Source organism: Chelmon rostratus, chromosome 5, assembly GCF_017976325.1.
Source record: "Chelmon rostratus isolate fCheRos1 chromosome 5, fCheRos1.pri, whole genome shotgun sequence".
Taxonomy (NCBI): domain Eukaryota; kingdom Metazoa; phylum Chordata; class Actinopteri; order Chaetodontiformes; family Chaetodontidae; genus Chelmon; species Chelmon rostratus.
The window spans coordinates 22,138,293-22,158,577 of NC_055662.1; the positions used below are offsets into that span (position 1 = coordinate 22,138,293).

The following is a 20,285-nucleotide window of genomic DNA, read 5'->3' on the forward strand; positions in this document are numbered from 1 at the left end:
TGTTATTATCTATCATCTTTTTTCTTAATGATAACAAAATACACTGATGGAGGCAACTTTTTTTATTAGCTTTAGTTACCTTGCAGATACAACCCCCAGCAGGAACGAATAAATAACCAACTCAGTTCTAAGAAATCAAACAATCTTTAACTGAAGTTAAAATAATTCTCCATAAAACATTGACATCATTTTCTTATGTATCAGAAACCTGATCAAAATATTTTATTGCCTTTTATATCTGATTGCCTAAATGAAATATTTATTATTTGGAAAGTCCAGTGGCAAAAACACTATTAAAGTGTATTTATACTCACCATACACAGTGTTCATTAACGTTAGGATTTACCTAAGAACATTAATTTAGCACCATTCATTTAAATCTTGAAATATTGAGTAATTAATTTAAATTTCAAATTGGGTATTGCTTTTTTTACTATAACTTTTCATACGGACTTGCCAGAGAAGAAGAAAAGTGAGAGGCGAAGGTTTCAATAATACCTGGAATGAGGTGGCGGCGGTGGCTGGACGGCTCATTATTGTCCCATCCTGGCTTCAGCTGACTGGATCCTCTGTTCTCTGTCTGGAGGAAGTGGTGACGGGGTCCCAGACCTCCTGCACTCAGCAGGTCTGTCTCACACACCTCCAGCTCGGCCAGAGCGAGTGTGTACGTGTGTGTGTGGCACTGGAGGGCAAGGTCAACCCATTTCTCTGCAAACAATCACATCACACAGGGCAAAATACATTCCAACCCCTCCACCCCCCCTCAACCTCCAGTTTGTAAGGTGGTCTGATGTGGGAACAGCGGAGGGTGGGGGTTTGGCAGGGGTCCAGAGGGGGGCCTCTGAGGCCAGATGAAGGAAAACCTGTTCTACATTAATATGACTTCATATTACACATGTTAGGGTGACTCTGCTTTCTGCACAGGCTTAGTTGAATCTGTTTGGAAAGACATGCAGACAGAGTTGTTGGGGTGTCTGTGCTTCAGCTGAAATCTTTGGATGCATGACTTATACTGCACTTTGTTCCTTTGGATGTTAAACACTGTTTACTTACTTGTTTTTATATTTCATGTTGTGCTGCTGCCTGTCTTGGCAAGGGCTCCTTTGAAAAAGATTTTTGAACCTCAATGGAACCAATCCTGTTCACAAAAAGGTTTAAAAGAATAAATGTTACACTCTTCTCTGAAGTCTGATTTGTTGTGAACTCGCCTTCAGATCAGATCACTTTGTGGAGGTTTACATATCTCACATCAGCTCAAAGGTAAGACAGCTCAACATACAAAAAAATCTGTAGTTATTCACTCTGACAAATTAGCCAAATTAAATTTAAAAGTAGCTGTTATCATATTTAAAAAAAAGAAAAGAAAAGTATGAGCTGTATTCCAGTGATATTCTCCCAAACATTTAATATATTCATTGATCATATTGATCAAACAGTATCAGCTGATTGGCATGTATGTGTGAGCTCTCTTCAGAACTCCTGACTTGAACACCATTTATGTCTGAATCCTGGTTCAACCACGTAAAACACTTTGTAACTTTGTTGAAGGAGCTGTACATAAAGTTTATTATTATATTGTATTAATATTATTATCATATCTCCTTTTTTGGATGGAAAAAGTCACTTGAGATGAAAATTAAACTTAAATTCTCTCTCCCACACTCTCAGCAACAGTCTCTGACTGTAGTATCCAATAGACTTGATGGTTATTTTACAAAACAATTGGAAAGATTTTACAACATATAAACAACTGATAAGTTTCTAGATCACTAAAAAAAGATAATATAGCTTGAGACCACTTAATTGATAATGATACTTCTGTCAATATAACTAAACAAAACTTCTAGATTGCAGCTCACTAACTCCAAATGATCATGCTTTTTGATTTAACAGTCAACAATATTTAATCGGATAAAATATCAATCAATGTTTATTGATTCTGAACTTCTTTCTCATAAAGCCAGACTTTTATTTTGAAGGCCAAATAACCGTAGGAGGCGTAGATGCGTAAAATCACAGGAGCGTCAAGAAGAAACAGGAAACTTAGTATTTTATCAGTGTTTAGCCGCTGGCGTATCGTCCTCCAGTCACCGTTTTTGTCATGCTTTTATGTAGGGATTTATTTTGAAAGCGATTATGGCTTCTATGGTTATTTTCACTGGGTTTAAATGTGAGTGTTTGGAAGCGGGCAGGGCTGCTTTATGAGCTCATGACATCTTTAGTTGCGCGCGCTCTGACAGTGTGGTGAGTGATGTGTTGCAGCGCCCTCTGGTGGCCTTCTTCTGCAAACGGAGAAACAGTGCAGCGGTGTAGAGCAAAGAAATCGTTGTGATTAAGGCCAAAAGGAACAAACAAAACTCATGTAGTTGCCTTCATCATATACACATAACTCGCCAGCAGTAACTGTACTCAGGAGTAACATCTAAAATCACCAGAGTGTAATGAGACCAGGGGGCGCAGAGCAGTCTGGTGCAGAGTCATCCATGTGGGAACATTAACATTTAGAGGAGCAGTGTGTCTGTCTGCCCTCAGGCTGCCTGTCACTCACAGGCGTCAAACTGAAGTGCTACCTGACCTTTACGTTATGTTTGTGCAAAAAATTCAACCTGGAAGGCTTATATAGTGTGACATATTTAGACCTTTACCTCTTTATTGCTTCTGTGTGCACACACACAAGCTGTTAACAACTTCAAATAGAGTGATGAGGAGCTCACCAGAGGAGTTGATTATACTGGTGAGATGTTTTAGATCAGAGTTTAGTTGGTTTTTAACAGGCCAAAAGTGAGAAGAGTTTGTTTTACACAAATACACAGACTCATCCCCATCTTTCCTTTCCTTAAACTAGCCTGACTTCCATCACCACTGGCCCTGCCACATGTTTCTGCTTGAATTTCTCTCAGGACCTAGAGGAGGTTTGTCTTTAACAGACTGAAAACTCATTTAAACACAGCTGACATTTCACAGGCACTCAGGGCCTTTTTACCTACCGACACAATTTAAACCGTTCAGTGGAGACACTTTACTCTGGCCGGGCCTGCAGCCGCACAGCTGCACTGTGAGGCGGACGGGGAAGTGGACGGAGGTCAGGACACAGCTTTAGGCGTTTTACCTAATGGACCTTTGCACTGGACGTGTGAAACACTTCACTTAACGCAGCCTCTGGGCACTAGATTTGCATGTGCATGGGTGTGCATGCTTGTGTTTGTGTCTACATAGCGTGCATGTGTTTAAGGTTACAGTGTTAAAGGTCAAATACGTCGGCCGTGACCCTCTGTATGTCTGGCAGTTGGACATTTGTGCACTTTGAAGAGAAAACACAGATAAAACTTTAAAAGTCTCGCTGCCATCACTTGACATCAAAAGACAATTTAAGAAACTCTTCAAAGTTAGTTTGTGCCATCTTTGGTGCAAAATGTAGATTGCCTGGTCGGCCACTAGATGGCAGAGCGTGAAAAGTCAAACTGAAACCAACTATGAACTTCAACAGCTGATCAAAGACAAATCAAGCAAGACAAATAAAAAGCATCATTTAATGTACAAGAAAGAAAATTAACATTATACGCAGGCAGACGAGTGCACACAGCTTCAGAAAACGGAAATAGACACGAACATGGTACCACATCAATGAAGCCTTGAGGTGAGCCCGAGAGGGCCTGAGACTACTGGTGTAACAACACAAAGTATCTGAGGCATCTTCTCAGAGGAAGCTGCAATATCTGCTGTGAAAGCTGTGACAAAAAAAAAACACAAGTACAAATGAGAAAAGCAAAGTGCGGAATTACAATTAAATTACCAGAAGTAGTGGCACGTTTTCCCCACATAATGCTGCAGTAAGAAAATCACATTTACAAAGCAGTCAACCAGCTGATCAGCTGTACTTTGATGCTGGCAGTACATTCTACTAACGAGTACCACTGAAACACGGCTGTATTATTATGGTACCCTGTTCAAAGGAGTCACAGTTTACTGACAATTGATCTTGAAGCCAAGTATTAAAAACCTCCTGTGTGAAACATAGTGCGAACACGTAAAAGATGCTGCTGACTCCGTGTTCTCTGTCTGCACCAGCTGAACCAACAGCAGAGGAGCCCTCAGTCAGTCATGCGTGTGCATGTACCTTTTTTACGAGACCTACAGGATACTTTCCCCCACACACACCTGATTAGATGTTAGTAATAAAATACGTGTTAATTATTAATGAAGGTAAGTTGGTGTGTGGCTTTTTACAAACTGTGCATCTCAGGAAGAAAGAGGGGAAAAACACTGCTGGACTCAAAAGAAACTAAAAATGATTTTAAAGTATTTAGTGAATATAAGCTGGAATATAAAAATTATGGATATGAATGTGTTAAAATGTCTTTAAACACTTGTTTGGGAATACTTCTAGCAGGGGTGAAGACATGTCTGTGATGACAGAGTTACATCTCTGGTGGGAGACAAGTGCAACAGGTGGAACGCATGTGCCATCATTTGTCTGCAAGAACAATTAATAATGATATTATTCAAGTTTTCAGAGGAAGTTGCACTAAAAACACTCCATCGTACTTCTTCACAGTCCCGTCAACAACAAACGCTGCGCCCCTCGCGCCCCTTCCAGCTGGGTGCAGCCTTCGTCTACAATACAGCTAGAAGACCAGCAGGGGGCCCCAATATCATGTCATAGCATTGAGGCAGATGGTCACAGTGTCACTTCATTAGCAGGGAATACTATTATTACCAGTCACATTCATTTTAAAGCAGGTACCAACACTTAAGTCCACTTCACTGAACTAGACGTCTGTGGTGCGGATGCTGTCGTCGTCCAGGCTAAAGGGGAAGCTGCAGCCGGTGTGAGGCTGAGGCTGCGAGCGGTGCCTCCGACGCTCGCTGGCCATGTCTCCGGACGCCGTGAGGATCCCCAGCCCGCTGCTTGAAGCTGCTGGAGGCACGGTGGGGCAAGGGGTCGGGGTGGAGAGGGAGTTGGAGGAAGACGAGGTGGAGGAGGAGGTGGAGGAGGAGGAGAGAGAGGGCAAGGTGGGCACGGAGCTGAAAGCACTATCGTCGTCCTCTGCACCCAGGATGGACGGCTCACACGGTGGGACGGGCATCCAGGGCTGCCATCCTGGGGCCACGGAGCAGGACTTGACCAGCGCAGGTCTGCGCTCATCGCCCTGTTGACCTCGAGACGCAGAGGAGGCGTTGTGACTTCGATAGCAAGAGGATGCACGTTTAAATGAGGAACCCTGCAATGAGAGAGAAACACACCATCAGCCTTTATCACATCCTTTTGATCCGAGTTTCCCTTCTCCAGGAGCATCTAGAGAGAAAGGATTGAAGGGTATTTTGGGAAAGACAAAAGTTGCTGTTACCTTAGGGGGACCTCTGAAGTCCTGGATCTTCATCTCAATGTCCCTGATCCAGCCATGCATCTCGTCTGGAGAGTCTGTCTATATAGAAACATTACCAGAAGATAAAACCTTGCGTGAGCTACTGCCATGGTTTGTTCTATTGTACTGGGTCACATTGTCTAATAGCTGCTAATCAATAATCCATATTCGTCTTATTGGCAACAAAACTCGTGACAAGACAAAAACCAAACAAAAAATTCATCTTGCTAGCAAGTATTGTTTGTGTAGCCAGAGCTGATGTAGCTCACTGATCTGAGTCACAAAAACTTGTCCGACAACTTTTAAAAACAAACATTACTGGGCCATACAGCTGCATTCATTGAAATGTTCCCTCAATACAATGAACTTGGCTAATGCAGTTTGTTTTGAGTCAATCTCACATACCTGCCATCATAAATACTTAGTATTTAACCAATTTGTATTAATCCGCTGCTGAAAATAGTCCATAACAAAGGCACTATCTACTCTGCTTTTAGTGAAGTTTACCAAAACCAACAGTGCCCAACAAATATCTAAAATATACACTTTAAAAAATGAAATAATATATTTGTGACCTGCTTTTTAAAGATTTACATCATCAGCATGAAACAACACTGAGGTTCAAGGGTGAGTAGCTTTTACACGAAAGAAAATACAGAATTCCAGAGCCCGAATAATATATCAGAATGCCAATATCTGTGTACAGTATATGTCAGCCGACAACTGCAGACAAAGAAATATATGAAGCTATAAGATAAACTGTTAGCATTACGTAGTTTGTCCACCAAAAAAGTAACTACAAGGAACTTTGATTTTTATGTTGATTTTGGCGACCCCTGTGGACAAAAGTGGTAGTGTTTGCACCGCCTCAGCTTGTAATATCTTGACCTGCTATCACCTGCATTTGTGTTGGAAGCGAATGAAAGAAAAACCCAACTTATTTTGAATAATTTTTTGTCTAAACACTGTTCAACACCTGGGGAACATGTGAGCCTACAGCGAACAGGTTCAGATGGGAGGAACAGGGGATCGGTTTCAAATCCTTCCAAATCCCACAGTTCCCTTCACCTGTTGAATGGCTGACCGAGGCTGACCCGTATTTTCGTGCTCTGTCACTGTCCCTTTCAGCTATTTTTTTTGTCCTTCAGTCAGTTCTTTTCTATTTCTATTTGATGATCCTGCCGCAGTATCAGCCGTAACCACTAAACATAACGTCAAAAATAAAACTCTCTAAAGAAAAAATCTCCTGCTTCCTTTTACGGCCTGACGGCCTACTCGCTGCCCAGCCTAGCCTGGGAAAATGTAAACTTCAGCCCTTCTGGTCTGCGTGTCGTAAATCATTTTGTCCATCTCATAATCAGTTTAAAAACTCTCTGTAGTGTGATTAAGACAAACTGGTTGGAGCCTCTTAAGTGTGAAGATTTGCTAGTTTTTTGATATTCAACTAAATATCTATATGTGAGACAGAACAAGCAAATGTAGAGATTTTTATGAGCATTTTATGTCACTTCTAAGTTTGTTCAGACTGCATATACATAAACTTAATAATAAATACATTTTGGACTCTTTACTTTTGATGTTGGTCTTGGGTTTATGCTCTTCCGCTATGATAACGGTCTCTTTTAAATCTATTTTTGTTTATATGTTGTTTGTTTCAGTTTACTAAATATCTGTCCTGCTTCCTTTTTTTTTCTTGCACGGACAAAAATAAAAGCATTCATGCTCGTAGTCCCTCTCTCTTCTCCCAGCACTTCCCATCTGATCTGCCCCCCTCCTCTCAGTCAGCTGTTCTCCCGGGGGGGTGGCGGGCAGGATGTTATTGTTGTTATGGTTACAGATGGCTGTGCCCGTTTCACATCAGTGGCAGAGCATTTACAGAGCAACAGCTCAAAACATCAGGACGGATACACCTGGGAATAAAGCGCCTCTCTGCACTAACTCACAAAATAACTCGTACCTAATCGATGTTTTCACACATCTAAAAAAGCCTGTGAGGAACGAAGCTTCTCATTGGTTGGTATAACAGGTAATTGTACAGCATTGTACCTGAATGTAGAAGGTTCGGGAGCTTGTGATGATCTCAAACAGGTTGTCTCTCAGCAGGAGATCCCTGATGGACACACATGGAGGAAAATTATCATACTGGGTTAAACAGTGGCTAAAGGGACAGCTTGGTAGAAATAGTGTACTGCAGATATACTAAATTTCAGACAAAAATGTCGGTATTCACATCTGTATTTATACAGATGTGAATGACCAGCCATTCTTTTCTACTGTCAAGACTGCCTAATTTTCTGTGGTCAGATTTTTGCTCTTTGTCATTTAAACTTCATATGTATGTATGTATGTATGTATATATATATAGTAAGTATATACTTAATTAAATTATTATAAGCTGTGTAACTGTTCATGGAAGCAGAACGGGAGGTTTAACAGTGGGAACATACACGTCAGAACTGCATCGGTTCATGTTGTGTGATTTCTCTTTTTAAAAACGGAGGTTGTGTAAGTAATGGGGGTCCAGGTTGATGTAAAGTTGGTCTGAAGTGACTAAGATGAAACATGAGAAAGCTAAAAAATGAGCCCTAACAGTTATTGAGACAGAGCGTGCAGCACAAGGCCCAGATAGAAAATCTTCTGTCATTTTGCAGGCACTTTTGAGACAGTCCCTAACTTCAGCCTGTCAGTTTCCGTCCGCTGTCAAGTTGTGCAGGGTGCCAGGCTTCACAGATCATAGATCAGTTGATTATGAGGTAAAAACAGCTCCTCTGCAACATGAGTCATGCTTCATCCTGCACTGAACAACAAGTCTGAAGGAAACTGATCAAAAAGAATTGCAGATAAAACCTCCTTGAATGTCTGAATATCAACCATGTTAACCTATTTTTGGTTTGTAAAAAATAAATGAACATGGATGCTGTTCGTATCTGTTTACAGTGTGATCTGTTCTTATCCAAATATTTGTACCCAATATGTTTAAATCAGAGCTAAACAGATGGAGAAAAGGTAAAACTTTGGGAGAATCTAACTTGGTGATTCACATTTGACTCACCCTGACTTGACGAGACACTCGTGGACCTTCTGAATGTCCCTTAGTGGAATAGCTCGAAGAGGCTCCTTATCCTGAGACATATGTTGCACAATTCAGACAAAGAGCACAGTCACACAAAAAAACATCAACATGTGAGAGGAAGTCTGCCTCACCATCTCAGACTTGTAGTAGCTGACTGCATTGTCATCCAGGGTGAAAAACCTCCGCTTCCAGCTCTTCCTCTGAAACACACGTGCACACACACACGCACGTTTCAGTTTCCACATGCAGTTTTTTTATTCACAGAGTTATAACAGAGTTAATCAGTTCCAAGTAGCTGGGCACTCACCACATTTCCCTGTTTGACACAGTAACCGCACCTCAGCACGCCTGGCCTGTGGCCTTTCCTCTCTCTCCCTTCTGTCTCCTCGCTCTCATTCTGAAACATTTCATCACCATAACCGTCTTCAGTATCACTGTAACAATCACCTAACCGCCGTCTTCAAAACACACCAGATTACACACAAAGTGGTTTTGGAAGCAGAGAGCAAGCTCAGTAACAGAAAAACAACAACGCTCATTCACGCAAATCCTGCCTGCCAGCATCATCCGTGTCAATTTAACATCGTCATAGTAACCACAGCTTCCTTCTCATTACCTGGATGGAAGTCTGCATCACCACGCCACCGATGATCTCTGTCTTGTAGGCCTGCTGTCTCTTCCCCACCTGAGTATCAGAGGGGCCAGACTTAGGAACCTGCAAGCACAGCAAAGGGTTGGATAACATTAACTAGCATGATATTAACAAGCAGAGCTTAGAGGGTAAAGTTTGCTACTAATTTCCAGGGGTCAGCGGTTTCAGTCCCACTGGGAGTCTCCATGCTGCAACAGTACAACTGTAATGTGTTCTGCATGACAGCATCCAACGCAGTTTGTGCGGTTGCTTAAGCGTTTTAATTTTAACATCCTTTACCAGGCACCTGACACAAACCAGTGAACAGATGGTTATGCTACAATCCATTAACTAGCCTGGAAAAAACAAAGAGATCAAGAAAGGACAACAATGTGAGTTTAGATATACGTCAAAGGAATAGTCTACCATACTTTATATAAGACAAATGTAGCTAAAAAGGTTTTAAGCAACAATTAATAAGGGTTTTTTTTCTAAAAAAGGCAAGGAAAATCATCAAGGGAAATGTGTATTCTGTGATTTTCTTATTATTATTATTATTTTTGTATTTAATGTCTTAACATGTCATGTTTGGTTTTGATGTCATTCTATTGTGATACTTTATATAAGACAAATGTAGCTAAAAAGGTTTTAAGCAACAATTAAAAAGGTTTTTCTAAAATAAAAAAGGCAAGCAAAATCAACAAGGGAAATCGGTATTCTGTGATTTTCTTATTATTATTATTATTTTTATATTTAATGTCTTAACATGTCATGTTTGGTTTTGATGTCATTCTATTGTGATCGGTAAAAGACATTGCAATTGTTATATTTACTCTATGTAACACAAGTGTAAACATTTGTTGATTGTATTAAATGTTCTAACATGACCCCAAGGAGGGGAAGTTGTTGCCAAGGTAACGACTACTGTGCCTCCACAAAAGCAATGAGCCGTTAACTTCTGTTAACTGCAAAAAGCAGCCGGTGAGCGCAGCATCAGCAGTCACAAGCAAGCTTGTGAGTTCACACAGGTCACTGGTTTCATTGAGAAATGCAAACAAAACTTCAACTGCAACATTTCTATAACAGTTGTTGGACTGTTATTTCATGAACAGCATTCATAATCAAACAAAGTAAAATAAAAGGCCACTGATGCACCTTAAATATGAACTATATGCATACAGATAAAGTGTGTAAACCTGAGGTGAAAAATCCACAAAGACCTAGCAAAAGAAAATATCTAGAATGAATCAAATGCTAAAAATAAATGATATGAGACGTCCTGGTGATCTAAAAGGTGCAGCAGAGATTTCCTGTCTGTATTTTAATGATATAAACGCCCAATAATGCAGAAACTGCGAAAGAAAAAACCTTGATAAAGAATAAATGGCAAATATGTAAACACTTCCACCCTCTAACGTGTCTGGAGAAAGCAAATTAATAATAGAAATGTCATGTGAAGGGCTTTTATCCTTTCTAAGTGTCTATGTGAATTTTATTACTCAGTGCTTTACTTTCATTCCTGCATCAGGTACATTCTGCTTTAAGACAGTTTTTTTTTACACAAGCTTTAATTGAGTTTACTGACTGCCAAGGAAGCTGAGAAAAGGCAGCAGAGAAGCCCTCCCATCAAAGGGGAAATGAAAGAGAGAGAGTGAAGTGCTGCTTCCTGTGTCAATTTGCAGGTGAGAGAAGAAGAGAAATGCTCTTCCGTCATCTGCCGTCATGAGACATCTGCCTGTCTCACAAACACACAAATAGCATGCAAATGTGCAAAATGAATGTACAAGCCGTGTTCAATTACACACTCACAATAGCGTTTTGACACCTCCACCACAGTGACGTGCGTGTTATCGCTCATATTCATGCACATTCACAGTTTCCTCGTTCACCAAGTATGTGAGAGGGTATCTGTGGGCAGCGTCCTCCCGGACCAAACTGCTTTCAGCCACACCACTGCAAACTGGAGCTTCCTCCACTCAGGTGGAAACAAATCCCTTATCAATACCTGCTAACTCCGCTCGTTCTAACGACACATTAGACAAAGATATCTGGTTATAATATTATGTGTGTGTGTGTGTGTGTTGCACTCACAGTGATCTTGCTGGCCTTGTTGAGAGCAGCCACCCAGTCCCTCATGTCAGTCACATCGTTGGCTTGGAGGAAGTACCGCCGCGAAACTGCATTTATGACTACAAAAATAGACACCGATTCTATGAATATCCACCATAACAGCACTATGTCATTTAATCACATGTGTAAATAAAATTAATGCCATTGTGCACGACTGCATAACCGACTCAGTGTTTCCCTGAAAAAACTCACCAAAGCAGAACTCGGTCTTCGGCTTTTGCTTCGCCGTTGCTTCACTCACCTGAGAAAAGGAGGGAAGAGGAGGCAAAAGGAAAGGAGAGGAGACAAAGATCAAAGGTGAGGAGACACAAACGAAAGGAGAGGAGACAAAGGGAGCAGACAGGAGACAAAAGAAGAGAAGAGGAGACAAAAGTAGAGGGGACCGAAAGAGAAGCAGCAAAAAAAAGGAGAGGAAACCAAAGGAGAGGAGACAAAAGGAGAGGGGACAAAAAACAAAAGAAGAGGATACAAAAGAAGGGAACAAGAGACGAACAGAGAGAAGAGCAGACAAAAGGAAAGGACAGGAGACAATCGGAGAGAAGAGGAGACAGAAGGAGAGGAGACAAAAGGAGAGGAGACAAAATGAAGTAAAGGACAAGGAAAAAGGAGAAGAGAGAAGGGGAGACAAAATGAGATGAGGAGACAAAAGGAAAGGAGAGGAGACATAAGGAAAGGAGAGGAGACATAAGGAAAGTAGATGAGTAATTAGGAGAGGAGGCATAAGGAGAGGAAACTTAAGAAAATGAGAGAAGAAAAAGGGAAAGGAGGAGATATAAGGAAAGGATAGAAGACATGAGGAGAGGAGAAACATTTCATATCTTTGACGTCTCTTTGAGTGTCCTGGGAGGAGCTGTCAGCGCAGCAGTGCAGTCAAGCCAGATGTCATTATCTCTGGTTAGCTCAGCGAGCGCTGACATCTGGAAAACTTCACAAAGTCTGCTTCTGCATGTGACCGTTAACTAGAGTTACAGATAACTCCGATCCGCTCTATCTGTGCACCCTATTTGCATGTTTCTATTTGTGCGCACTGCGAATTCCTGCGTCCTCGCCGCTCAGACATGCGTGGAGTTCATGGGACATTATGCAACTACAACCCACAGCAAAGTGAAATGGCAGGCGGCGGTTTACCTTAGAGATGTAGGTTAGCTTCAGGCTGCCAACAAAGCTTGCTCCGCTGGGCAGGTTCTGCACGCAGAAACACAAACACACAGACCCGTCATTGGCTCAGAGTCCAAGGTTATGCGTCTCCTATTGGTCAATTTCACTTCCTCTTGCTGTTTGTGCAAGTTGGTGTCATGCATGTATGTGTGGAGCACCTGAGGGTTGTCCATATACCACAGCAGAGCATTTCCCTGTGTGTCCAGGATGAAGTATCGTCTCTGGAAGCGGGAGCTATTCTCCTTCTCCTCGATGTCCAGGAAGCCGCATACACGGTTCAGCCGGTCCATGTACGGCATGCTGCTGCTATCACATATCACTGGGACGCACAGGCGGATGGAGAGACAGACAGACACTCAAGTCAGATGGACAATAAGAGGCAAAAGAGAGCAACAGAAGGAGACAGACTCATAGGACAGACAGGCAGGGACAGGCAGATGTGGAGGATAAACCATCTTTCATTTACTGTTCAAATACACACACACACACACACACACACACACACACACACAGGAAGAAAGAGACCCGCTCGCTCTCAGCAGTTTTTCATGTGACGTGATTGAGGCTGAGCAGCAAACCCTGAAGCCTGAGGCTGAGCTGAGGCCCTCCACCACAGCCAAAAATTACAGACTGCACTCAAGATCTGCACACACGCACATTTCCACTGGCCAGAAAAGAGAGAGGAGAGGGAGGGAGGAGAGGGGAAAAAAGAGGAGAGGAAAGGGGGGGGGGGGGGGGGGGGTGGGGTGCATTCATTAAGATGATGCCATGCTTGTGAATCACCGAGCTGCTGACTGACTTCTCAACAGTCGTTCAGCTCAGACACTCAGGTATGCTGATGACATTTCAGCCGTGTTTGCTTTCCGGCAGAACTTTATCCGTGTTGGACATCTGTACATAAAAGCACTTTTTTATTGTTTGGGGGCGAGTCAGAAGACTTCTGGCACAGTGAGAGCTCTATTTTATGATCTCGTTCTTCTTTCAGTCCCTCCACTGTTGCTCCTGTTGCATCTCTGCGCACTAAACATGAAATAATCAGAGATAAACTGAACACAGTCAGATGAATGCAGGCTTTCTGCACACTTTCCTTTGCATAAGTCCTCACTTTTCCCTAAACTTGAATTAAAACATATATTTATTAAATGTAATGTGGCCACAAAGGTAATGTGTTGGATAACTAGGCCACATCTGCAACTGATTTTTTTTTATATAAGAAGAAAAATTATAACCTAAGTGACAGTCATATAAAATCTATAATCAGGACTGAATGGCGGAGCCCTCTGCCAGTGCTTTTACAGGACCGTTTTGGCTTAAAACCACTGAAGAGATGGAAATTATCAAAATTTCCATGAAAACGCTCCCACACGTAATGCAACAAAGCACAGACAAACACAGAGAAACAACAACACACACACAAGCAGCATCTTCGCTGTGCCGGTTGAACTCCTGTCGAACAATTTTTTGCATCGACGATTTGGAAAGCGCTTCATTTTGAAACTGCTTTGAAAAACTGGTGGGCTAAGCTTCAGATGCAGCGGACGTGCAACCGATGAAATAGGTCAAACATACAAACCATTCAGGAGCCTTATGCCGAAACTCTGGGTGTTACTGAAAAGTCAAAATGATGCTGCGGGGGTCACACGGATACCAACTCTGAAAGGAGTTGGTATCTGAAAATACCCCCCCCCCCCCCACACACACACACACACACACACACACACACACATACACATACACATACACACACACATAAACCATTTTGGGTATCAAAAAACATCTGGTTTAACCATTACAGGGAGAAGCAGTGGTGAGGTTGTGGCATCTCTGGCGACACTTTACCAATAAATATCATTCATCATTCATTCTGCGGCTTTGAATTGTAGCAGGATCACACACGCACACATGCACACACACGCACACACACACACACATCATTCAGAGTGTGTGTGTGTACGATGACAGAACACCATGTACAGATCACAGCAGTGAATATCAGACATCATTTTTTACCACATCCAGGGCAGCGAAGTGAAACCCACCTACGCTCAGTATACGCATCTGCTTTATTTGTGTAACCCTCTTTTCTAACTCTCAGGAACTGATTCAAACTGATCTCACACTCACAATAACACAACAACGAAAGAATGGGCAGAGTCGATGCAGAATGAGCCAAGGCCCTTTTCGACTCAGAGTGAAGCTCCACAAACGCTCGATCCTACACGTCCCTGAACACAACTCAGTAGCAGCATCTTTCTTTTAGACCCTCCCTGCCTGGTGAACACGTCTTTCAAACATGCCCCCAGTTTGTAATGTAGAGGTTTAACACTTTAAGAGCAAAAACTGAAGCACCATGTGGTTAATCGCCTCAAATTACAACCAAATGGGTCCCTCCAAAGCCACAGGAGGTGGTTCCCCTTTAGCTTAGAGCTGAATCGATAGACTGAAAATCAAACTATTCAGCATTCTATGACCGATTAATCGTTTGAGCATCAAACCTGTGACGATTAGCTGACAGCGCTTGAATATTATTGATATTATTGACACATTAACATGGAAGACTTACTTCAGTGTTGCTAGGAGGAGGGGGGGGGTCACAAAAGGTGGGAGGGGTATGTATTTTTCCTTTTGCTTCAGGGAGGGTGGTCTGAGGTTCATTCTCACCACACTTTAACAAGAGCACCTGGATCGTTTGGGAGGCATCATTCTGCATTTACTCGACTCCTAATGTGAAATTAAGTTGTTTTTATGATTAAAAAAGCTCAAGTTTAATAATTTTATATATTTTTAAAGGAGGATGTTGTTGTTAGCTCCTAAGTCAATGGGATGGTCAATTGAAATCTTTAAGAAACCCTAGCCACCCTAGCAACTGTCATACAGCCATCACATGTTTTAGAATGTAGAAATCTGGAGTAAGTGTGGTGGAGTAAAAAGTGCAATATTTCCCTCTGAGATGTGGTGGAGTGGAAATGTAAAGACAATTACCTCTAAATTGGACATAAAACTCAACATCTTGGAGTTCTGGACAGCTGGTCGGACAAAATAAGCAACATGTAGACGTCCCGTTGCGTCTCGCCCCTGCGTTCAGGTGACAGCTGGATCTTCACACACATGCAACCGCATCTGCTGCAGTGCAGGCACGAGCTTCACGCCGCTGAATGACCCTGAGCGCGCGCGTCTGTGGCGTGATAATGCGCGCGCAGTGAAAAGTTTAAAATGCGATCTGGCAGAATTACTCAGCGACACCTGACAGACGTTGCATTAGTTCTGCTCAGATGACCTGCACTGACTCACAAGATCCAACGACTCGAAGGCCTGCCACACCTACTGTACTGAGCCATCGCACACGGGCATGGGGCAACACACGCACGCACGCACGCACACTCACACTCACACACACACAAAGTGCCACTGTCGACTGACTACTTACCCGCTGTGGAGAGTCAGTGTGCGCCACAGCCAGCGCCCCGCACGGCTCCGAAGCAGAGAGGAGACACCCGAGTTTGGCAAACGCCTTGGCGCATGGTATTTTCAAGTTTTAATCACTGTTACAATCAGAGTACATGAACAAAGCCGGCGTGCACCACCCTCCGACTCTCTCGTCTGTTTGTTTGTGTGATCGGATTACAGAAGACCTGACTTTTTTCCGGGTTTGGACGTTTCGTTATTAGAATAAACCAGCCCCGGATGTGATCTATGCGTCCTCTCAGCTCCGGCCGGGTCCTCCTCCTCTCTTCTGCTGCTGCACTCTAACAAGAGGAACTGATCAGACCTGAAGCGCTTCGGTGTTTGTCTAGCAGGATAAGCGACGCAGCGTGAGCCTCTTCCTGACTTTTTACTGGTAGCAGCTTCTGCACGTTTTGCTGAAGCTTTCTCGGAATATATAATAAAACGCGCGCTGCACTTTTCCTCCCGCAGCTGCGTGTGACACGTTACCTCTTCTCCCAGGTGGCAACTTGAGAAGTGGGTCAAGCACGCGCACAGAAGCACACGCACGCACGCACGCACGCACGCAGCAGAATCAGTCCGTGCTTATAAACGACAGCTGGAATTGTAAACTTGGTGTAAACAAGTGTGAACCTGGATGAACAAAAACACGGAGAAGAATAGTGTCATTCATAAAGTTGTCATTTGAGGTGAGTGTGTGACAGGTGCAAGATGATGTGCCAAAAAATGCACTTCCTGTACTAAAGGAGCTTTAGTGTAAAGTAGCAGGAAACCAACATGTAAAAATGTGCCACTAAAAGCAGGACCGTCCCAAGACAGAACCAGCCTTAAACCCCCCTAACATATGTGATGTGTGCAAGTGTAAAACGCAACCTCTGCGTCCTGCAGCCCTGAATAAAAGCCTTGCATTCACATTTGTATTTAAATAAAGAAGTAAAGGTTAGGTTTACTTACGCTATAAATAACATTAATCTCTTAAACATTTTTTTCAAATATTAGCCCAGAAATCGCAGCTACGTGTCTTCTGTTTGTGCAAAACAGTTTTCTGCGAACGTGCAACCAGAAATGCTCCTTGGTCCAAGGGCTGTCTGAGATTCAGTTTTGTCATGTACAGCAAGTGACTGTGAGACCGCTGTAAATACTCTGAAACAACACCTCGGAGCAAAGCAAACCAGTATAGCTCAAAACAGTTTCAATTTAACATCAGAGAGAAAAAAAAATACATGAAACCTCAGAAACATCTTAGTAAGCAAGTAGTAGCATGACAGGGCGTGTTGTCACTCAAAGCCGTTGGAGGAAATTCAGGTGTTACAACTGATGCAGGCCTGGTTCCTTTCAGAGAATAACGTGACTGAATAACGCCTGTTTTAATATTGTATCCGGGTGGTGCTTGGCTTGACGACATTATGGTTTAAACCAAAGCAATGCATCTTATTTTCTGAGCTTATTTTATGGGTTTATATAAATCTTAACATGCAAAGTAGCAGCCTGAACATCAGACAAATGCTGCAGGTTAAAAAGTACAACTTTCCTTGTAAACATTGTGAAGAACCTCACACTGTATCCCACGTAAATACTTCAGTGTTGCTTTACTGTTTTTCCACCTTGAAACAAAGGTGTTAACCACAGTTTGAGTCCTGTGATGAAACCCCTGAGAGACAGAAAGAAAGCTTGCAGAACTGACCTGACCTCATGCTTTTAGCACTGACGTCTAGTCAAGTTTGGCTTCAGAGAGTTTTCCCACGTGCACTGTCTTCCTCTGCAGAGCCTGTCGCCTGCATATAAGTGCTGAAATATGAAAAATCTGCATTTGCAGGAGTGATTCTGGGTTTCAGTTTTTTTTCTTTTGGTAAAGTTTGCGGCTTGTTAAGAGGAAGTGGTTGCATGTCATATGACCTGCCTGAGGAGGGAGACTTACCTCGCTGATTTCATATCCTGTGGCGACTGCACAGGATTCCAGTTACACAGAAGAAGGAAGTCCTGAAGTTTCCACAGAGCCCCCGTTTCTACTAAAAAATATATTTTCTCTCTCTTTTCTGTCTCCACTGCTCGCTTGCTTTTACAATCATCATCGACATAAACACGCACTTCTTTTCTCTGGCCTTTAAAGGTCAGGTGTGGGGTGTCAAATATCATACCAAGGTGATCTTACCCACACACAAACACATACAGCACACACAGAAGTGTAGGGGCGTGATTGTATCTTTATTCAGACAAGCTTGCATGCACAAAAAAAAAACAACAACGAACAATCAGAGCGCTAAACACACCATGACCACAACATTTTGCTGAGACTGTGGGGTTAAAATACTCAGAGTTTCCATTCTGGTCCCCATGACAACAACACAGGTGAATAATGTGGTTCTATGGTGTCAAGCATGCTGTGCACTATGCTACCCACTGAGGCACCCCAGCACCTACCAAACCACATGGGTCATGGGTAGGTGCACTTCACTTTGTATGCATTTATAGCTTTACATCAGCTCAAAGTGAACATACCATAATAGATAATGAGGTTGCGATTCAAGATTTTGATGATGATTTAAAAAAGACACAAAAAAAGGCGTTGAATTGAAGCTTGTATTTATGGGTCAGACCTTCACTGCACCAGTGCAGTCATCAGAAACATACTTTTCTGTCTTAAACTGCTTGAAACTCTCCACCACTCAAATCCTTTTTTTTGTTAACCTGGATGAAAAATCCCTGAGGGCCACAGTGAGGAAGAGGAGGGGGTGGATGGTTGGAAAACATAGCAAATGATTGGATTAAACAGATCAGGAGGAGATGATGAATCACCGCGGGGGAAGAAAAGTGGAGGTGTTCACGGCCGACCGAAGGCCACGTGCAGCAGCAGGGCCGTGATCAGCAGGACGGGGCTGGAGGCTAGAGCCCCTGCACTGTTGTGGTGGTGGTCCCAGTGGCTGTGGCTCTTGTGGGGCCCGTTGCAGTCGTCACCAAAACAACATTGCATCTTGGCTCCTGAGTTGCTGCCGTGAGCCTTGTCGCAGAAACTCTTGTACGTGCACGACTTCATCACAGTGTCTGGAAGGAGAGCGAGATGGATGCATGATACCGGCAGACGTTTAGACTTAAAGTGTTTTGAAGCGATTGAAGGCCTTGTGTTAACTTGGTATGACGCTGTGAACCCGATGAACTCCCTCCCACACTCTCAGTAGTGTTCTCCACACACACACATACGGGCAGGTCTGTGGTTATCATAAGCTGCTGGGATAACGTCCAGCAACCTCAAATAATGAGAGGCTGACTTCATGATCACACGCTCGCTCACACATAAACAAACAGAATAAGACAGAGGTTTGATTTTGTGACACGAGCAGCTGTGTTATGCTGACCTCTAGTGAGGCCTTCACAATACTGGATTCAACCAATTCGTATTCATGATGCATGTTTTCCTGGGTGGGCATTTACTCACTGGGTCCTGTGATGGTGGAGCAGGCGTCAGCGTACTGAGGGCAGGAGGTGGAGCCCTGTCGGTTGCAGTCGTCCTCATTGGACGCCACGCATGTGTGACATTTGAGGGCGTGGCCTTGACAGACAGAGCAAGAGAGACCACCTGACTTGAGACTGAGGATGCATATTCACAGGCGGGTGTAAGCGCTAGCACTTTGTACAAATAGTTCATTTTGCACCACTGTGCATCCACACACACACACACACACACACACACACACACACACACACCTGCACACACAGAAATTAATACATGTTTTAAATTTATGACTTGAACACATTTGCACACAACCAAAGCTGATATATGCCACAAGAAGCTGTTAGATTGCACAAGTGTATACATTTTTCCACCACACAGGCTGAATTTATTGCTGATTCAGTTGATGTATACATCATAGAAACATTGCAGGTTCACATATGTGACAGATTTATATGGAAAGTGTTCCAAATTGTGCTGGCCTTTGGAAAATTAATCTTTAACAAAGGTCAGCTGTTAGGACAGAGAAATCCTGGATCTTCTGTATCACAGTGCTTCTGTAACCTCGCAATGAGTCTGCCAGCTGCTAATCAACTAAATCCTTCCCCACTGCTAAAACCCCCAAATCCAGTGTCGGTATCAGTGTTGTAGAAAACTTACTGTGGCAGGCCAGAGAGATGAGCAGCAGCAGGACGAGAGCAGTCTTCATGGCAGCTGGCTGATAGGTCACTGTGTCTTCAAGAGTCCAGAGGAAGAGTGGATGAGCTGAGAGGAGGCTCTGATGGAGGGGACAGCGGGGGTTGAGGTGGAGCAGGAGGGGGTTTAGGCATTAAAGTTTTATCTCTGTAATCTGCATCTATGCTGCACAGCCAGCACCCTGCAGTAATGGACTTAACTGAGCGAGCTTTAACAGGGAGACACTTACATTTCAGCGTGTAAAGCTATCAGTGTTGTGATTAACAGTATTTTGAGGTCACTTGTTAAAGTGTTGATCCTACAACACTGTTTCTTGAGCTACTGACAGTTTGGCTGCAA

At 43.0% G+C, this 20,285-nt stretch overlaps 2 protein-coding genes across 3 annotated transcripts; both read right to left on the reverse strand.

The window, feature by feature from the left end:
* Positions 1–3,516: 3,516 nt before the first annotated feature.
* Positions 3,517–16,044, reverse strand: plekha2 (pleckstrin homology domain containing A2). The gene is made up of 12 exons (XM_041937856.1): positions 15,786–16,044; positions 12,517–12,677; positions 12,329–12,385; positions 11,393–11,441; positions 11,162–11,259; positions 9,056–9,154; positions 8,747–8,836; positions 8,571–8,639; positions 8,419–8,489; positions 7,413–7,476; positions 5,349–5,426; positions 3,517–5,222 (listed from the first exon to the last, which is right to left on the reverse strand). The coding sequence occupies exons 2-12, from the start codon at positions 12,655–12,657 to the stop codon at positions 4,770–4,772; spliced, it is 1,269 nt and encodes a 422-aa protein (XP_041793790.1). The 5' UTR covers positions 12,658–12,677; positions 15,786–16,044; the 3' UTR covers positions 3,517–4,769.
* Positions 16,045–18,034: 1,990 nt separating this feature from the next.
* On the reverse strand, positions 18,035–20,025 carry si:ch211-113d22.2. Of its 2 annotated transcripts, none has more exons than XM_041937936.1 (3): positions 19,911–20,025; positions 19,236–19,349; positions 18,035–18,844 (listed from the first exon to the last, which is right to left on the reverse strand). In XM_041937936.1, exons 1-3 carry the CDS (start codon positions 19,957–19,959, stop codon positions 18,624–18,626), a joined length of 384 nt encoding a protein of 127 aa, XP_041793870.1. In that variant the 5' UTR covers positions 19,960–20,025; the 3' UTR covers positions 18,035–18,623. The 2 variants fall into 2 exon arrangements, with proteins under 2 accessions (XP_041793870.1, XP_041793869.1); XM_041937935.1 differs by having other exon boundaries at positions 19,236–19,376; positions 19,911–19,986.
* Positions 20,026–20,285: the final 260 nt, after the last annotated feature.

Bases quoted from the DNA above. Each gene is read 5' to 3' on its own strand.
- plekha2 (XM_041937856.1), bottom strand. From the start codon at position 12,657: ATGCCGTACATGGACCGGCTGAACCGTGTATGCGGCTTCCTGGACATC. The intron at 11,442-12,328 runs GTAAACCGCCGC...TCCTTTTCTCAG, and splicing joins AGCTAACCTACATCTCTAAG to GTGAGTGAAGCAACGGCGAA. The intron at 8,640-8,746 runs GTGAGTGCCCAG...CGTGTGTTTCAG, and splicing joins GTGTCAAACAGGGAAATGTG to AGGAAGAGCTGGAAGCGGAG.
- si:ch211-113d22.2 (XM_041937935.1), bottom strand. From the start codon at position 19,959: ATGAAGACTGCTCTCGTCCTGCTGCTGCTCATCTCTCTGGCCTGCCAC. The intron at 19,377-19,910 runs GTAAGTTTTCTA...GTCTCAAGTCAG, and splicing joins CATCTCTCTGGCCTGCCACA to GTGGTCTCTCTTGCTCTGTC. The intron at 18,845-19,235 runs GTGAGTAAATGC...CTCTCCTTCCAG, and splicing joins CTCCACCATCACAGGACCCA to ACACTGTGATGAAGTCGTGC.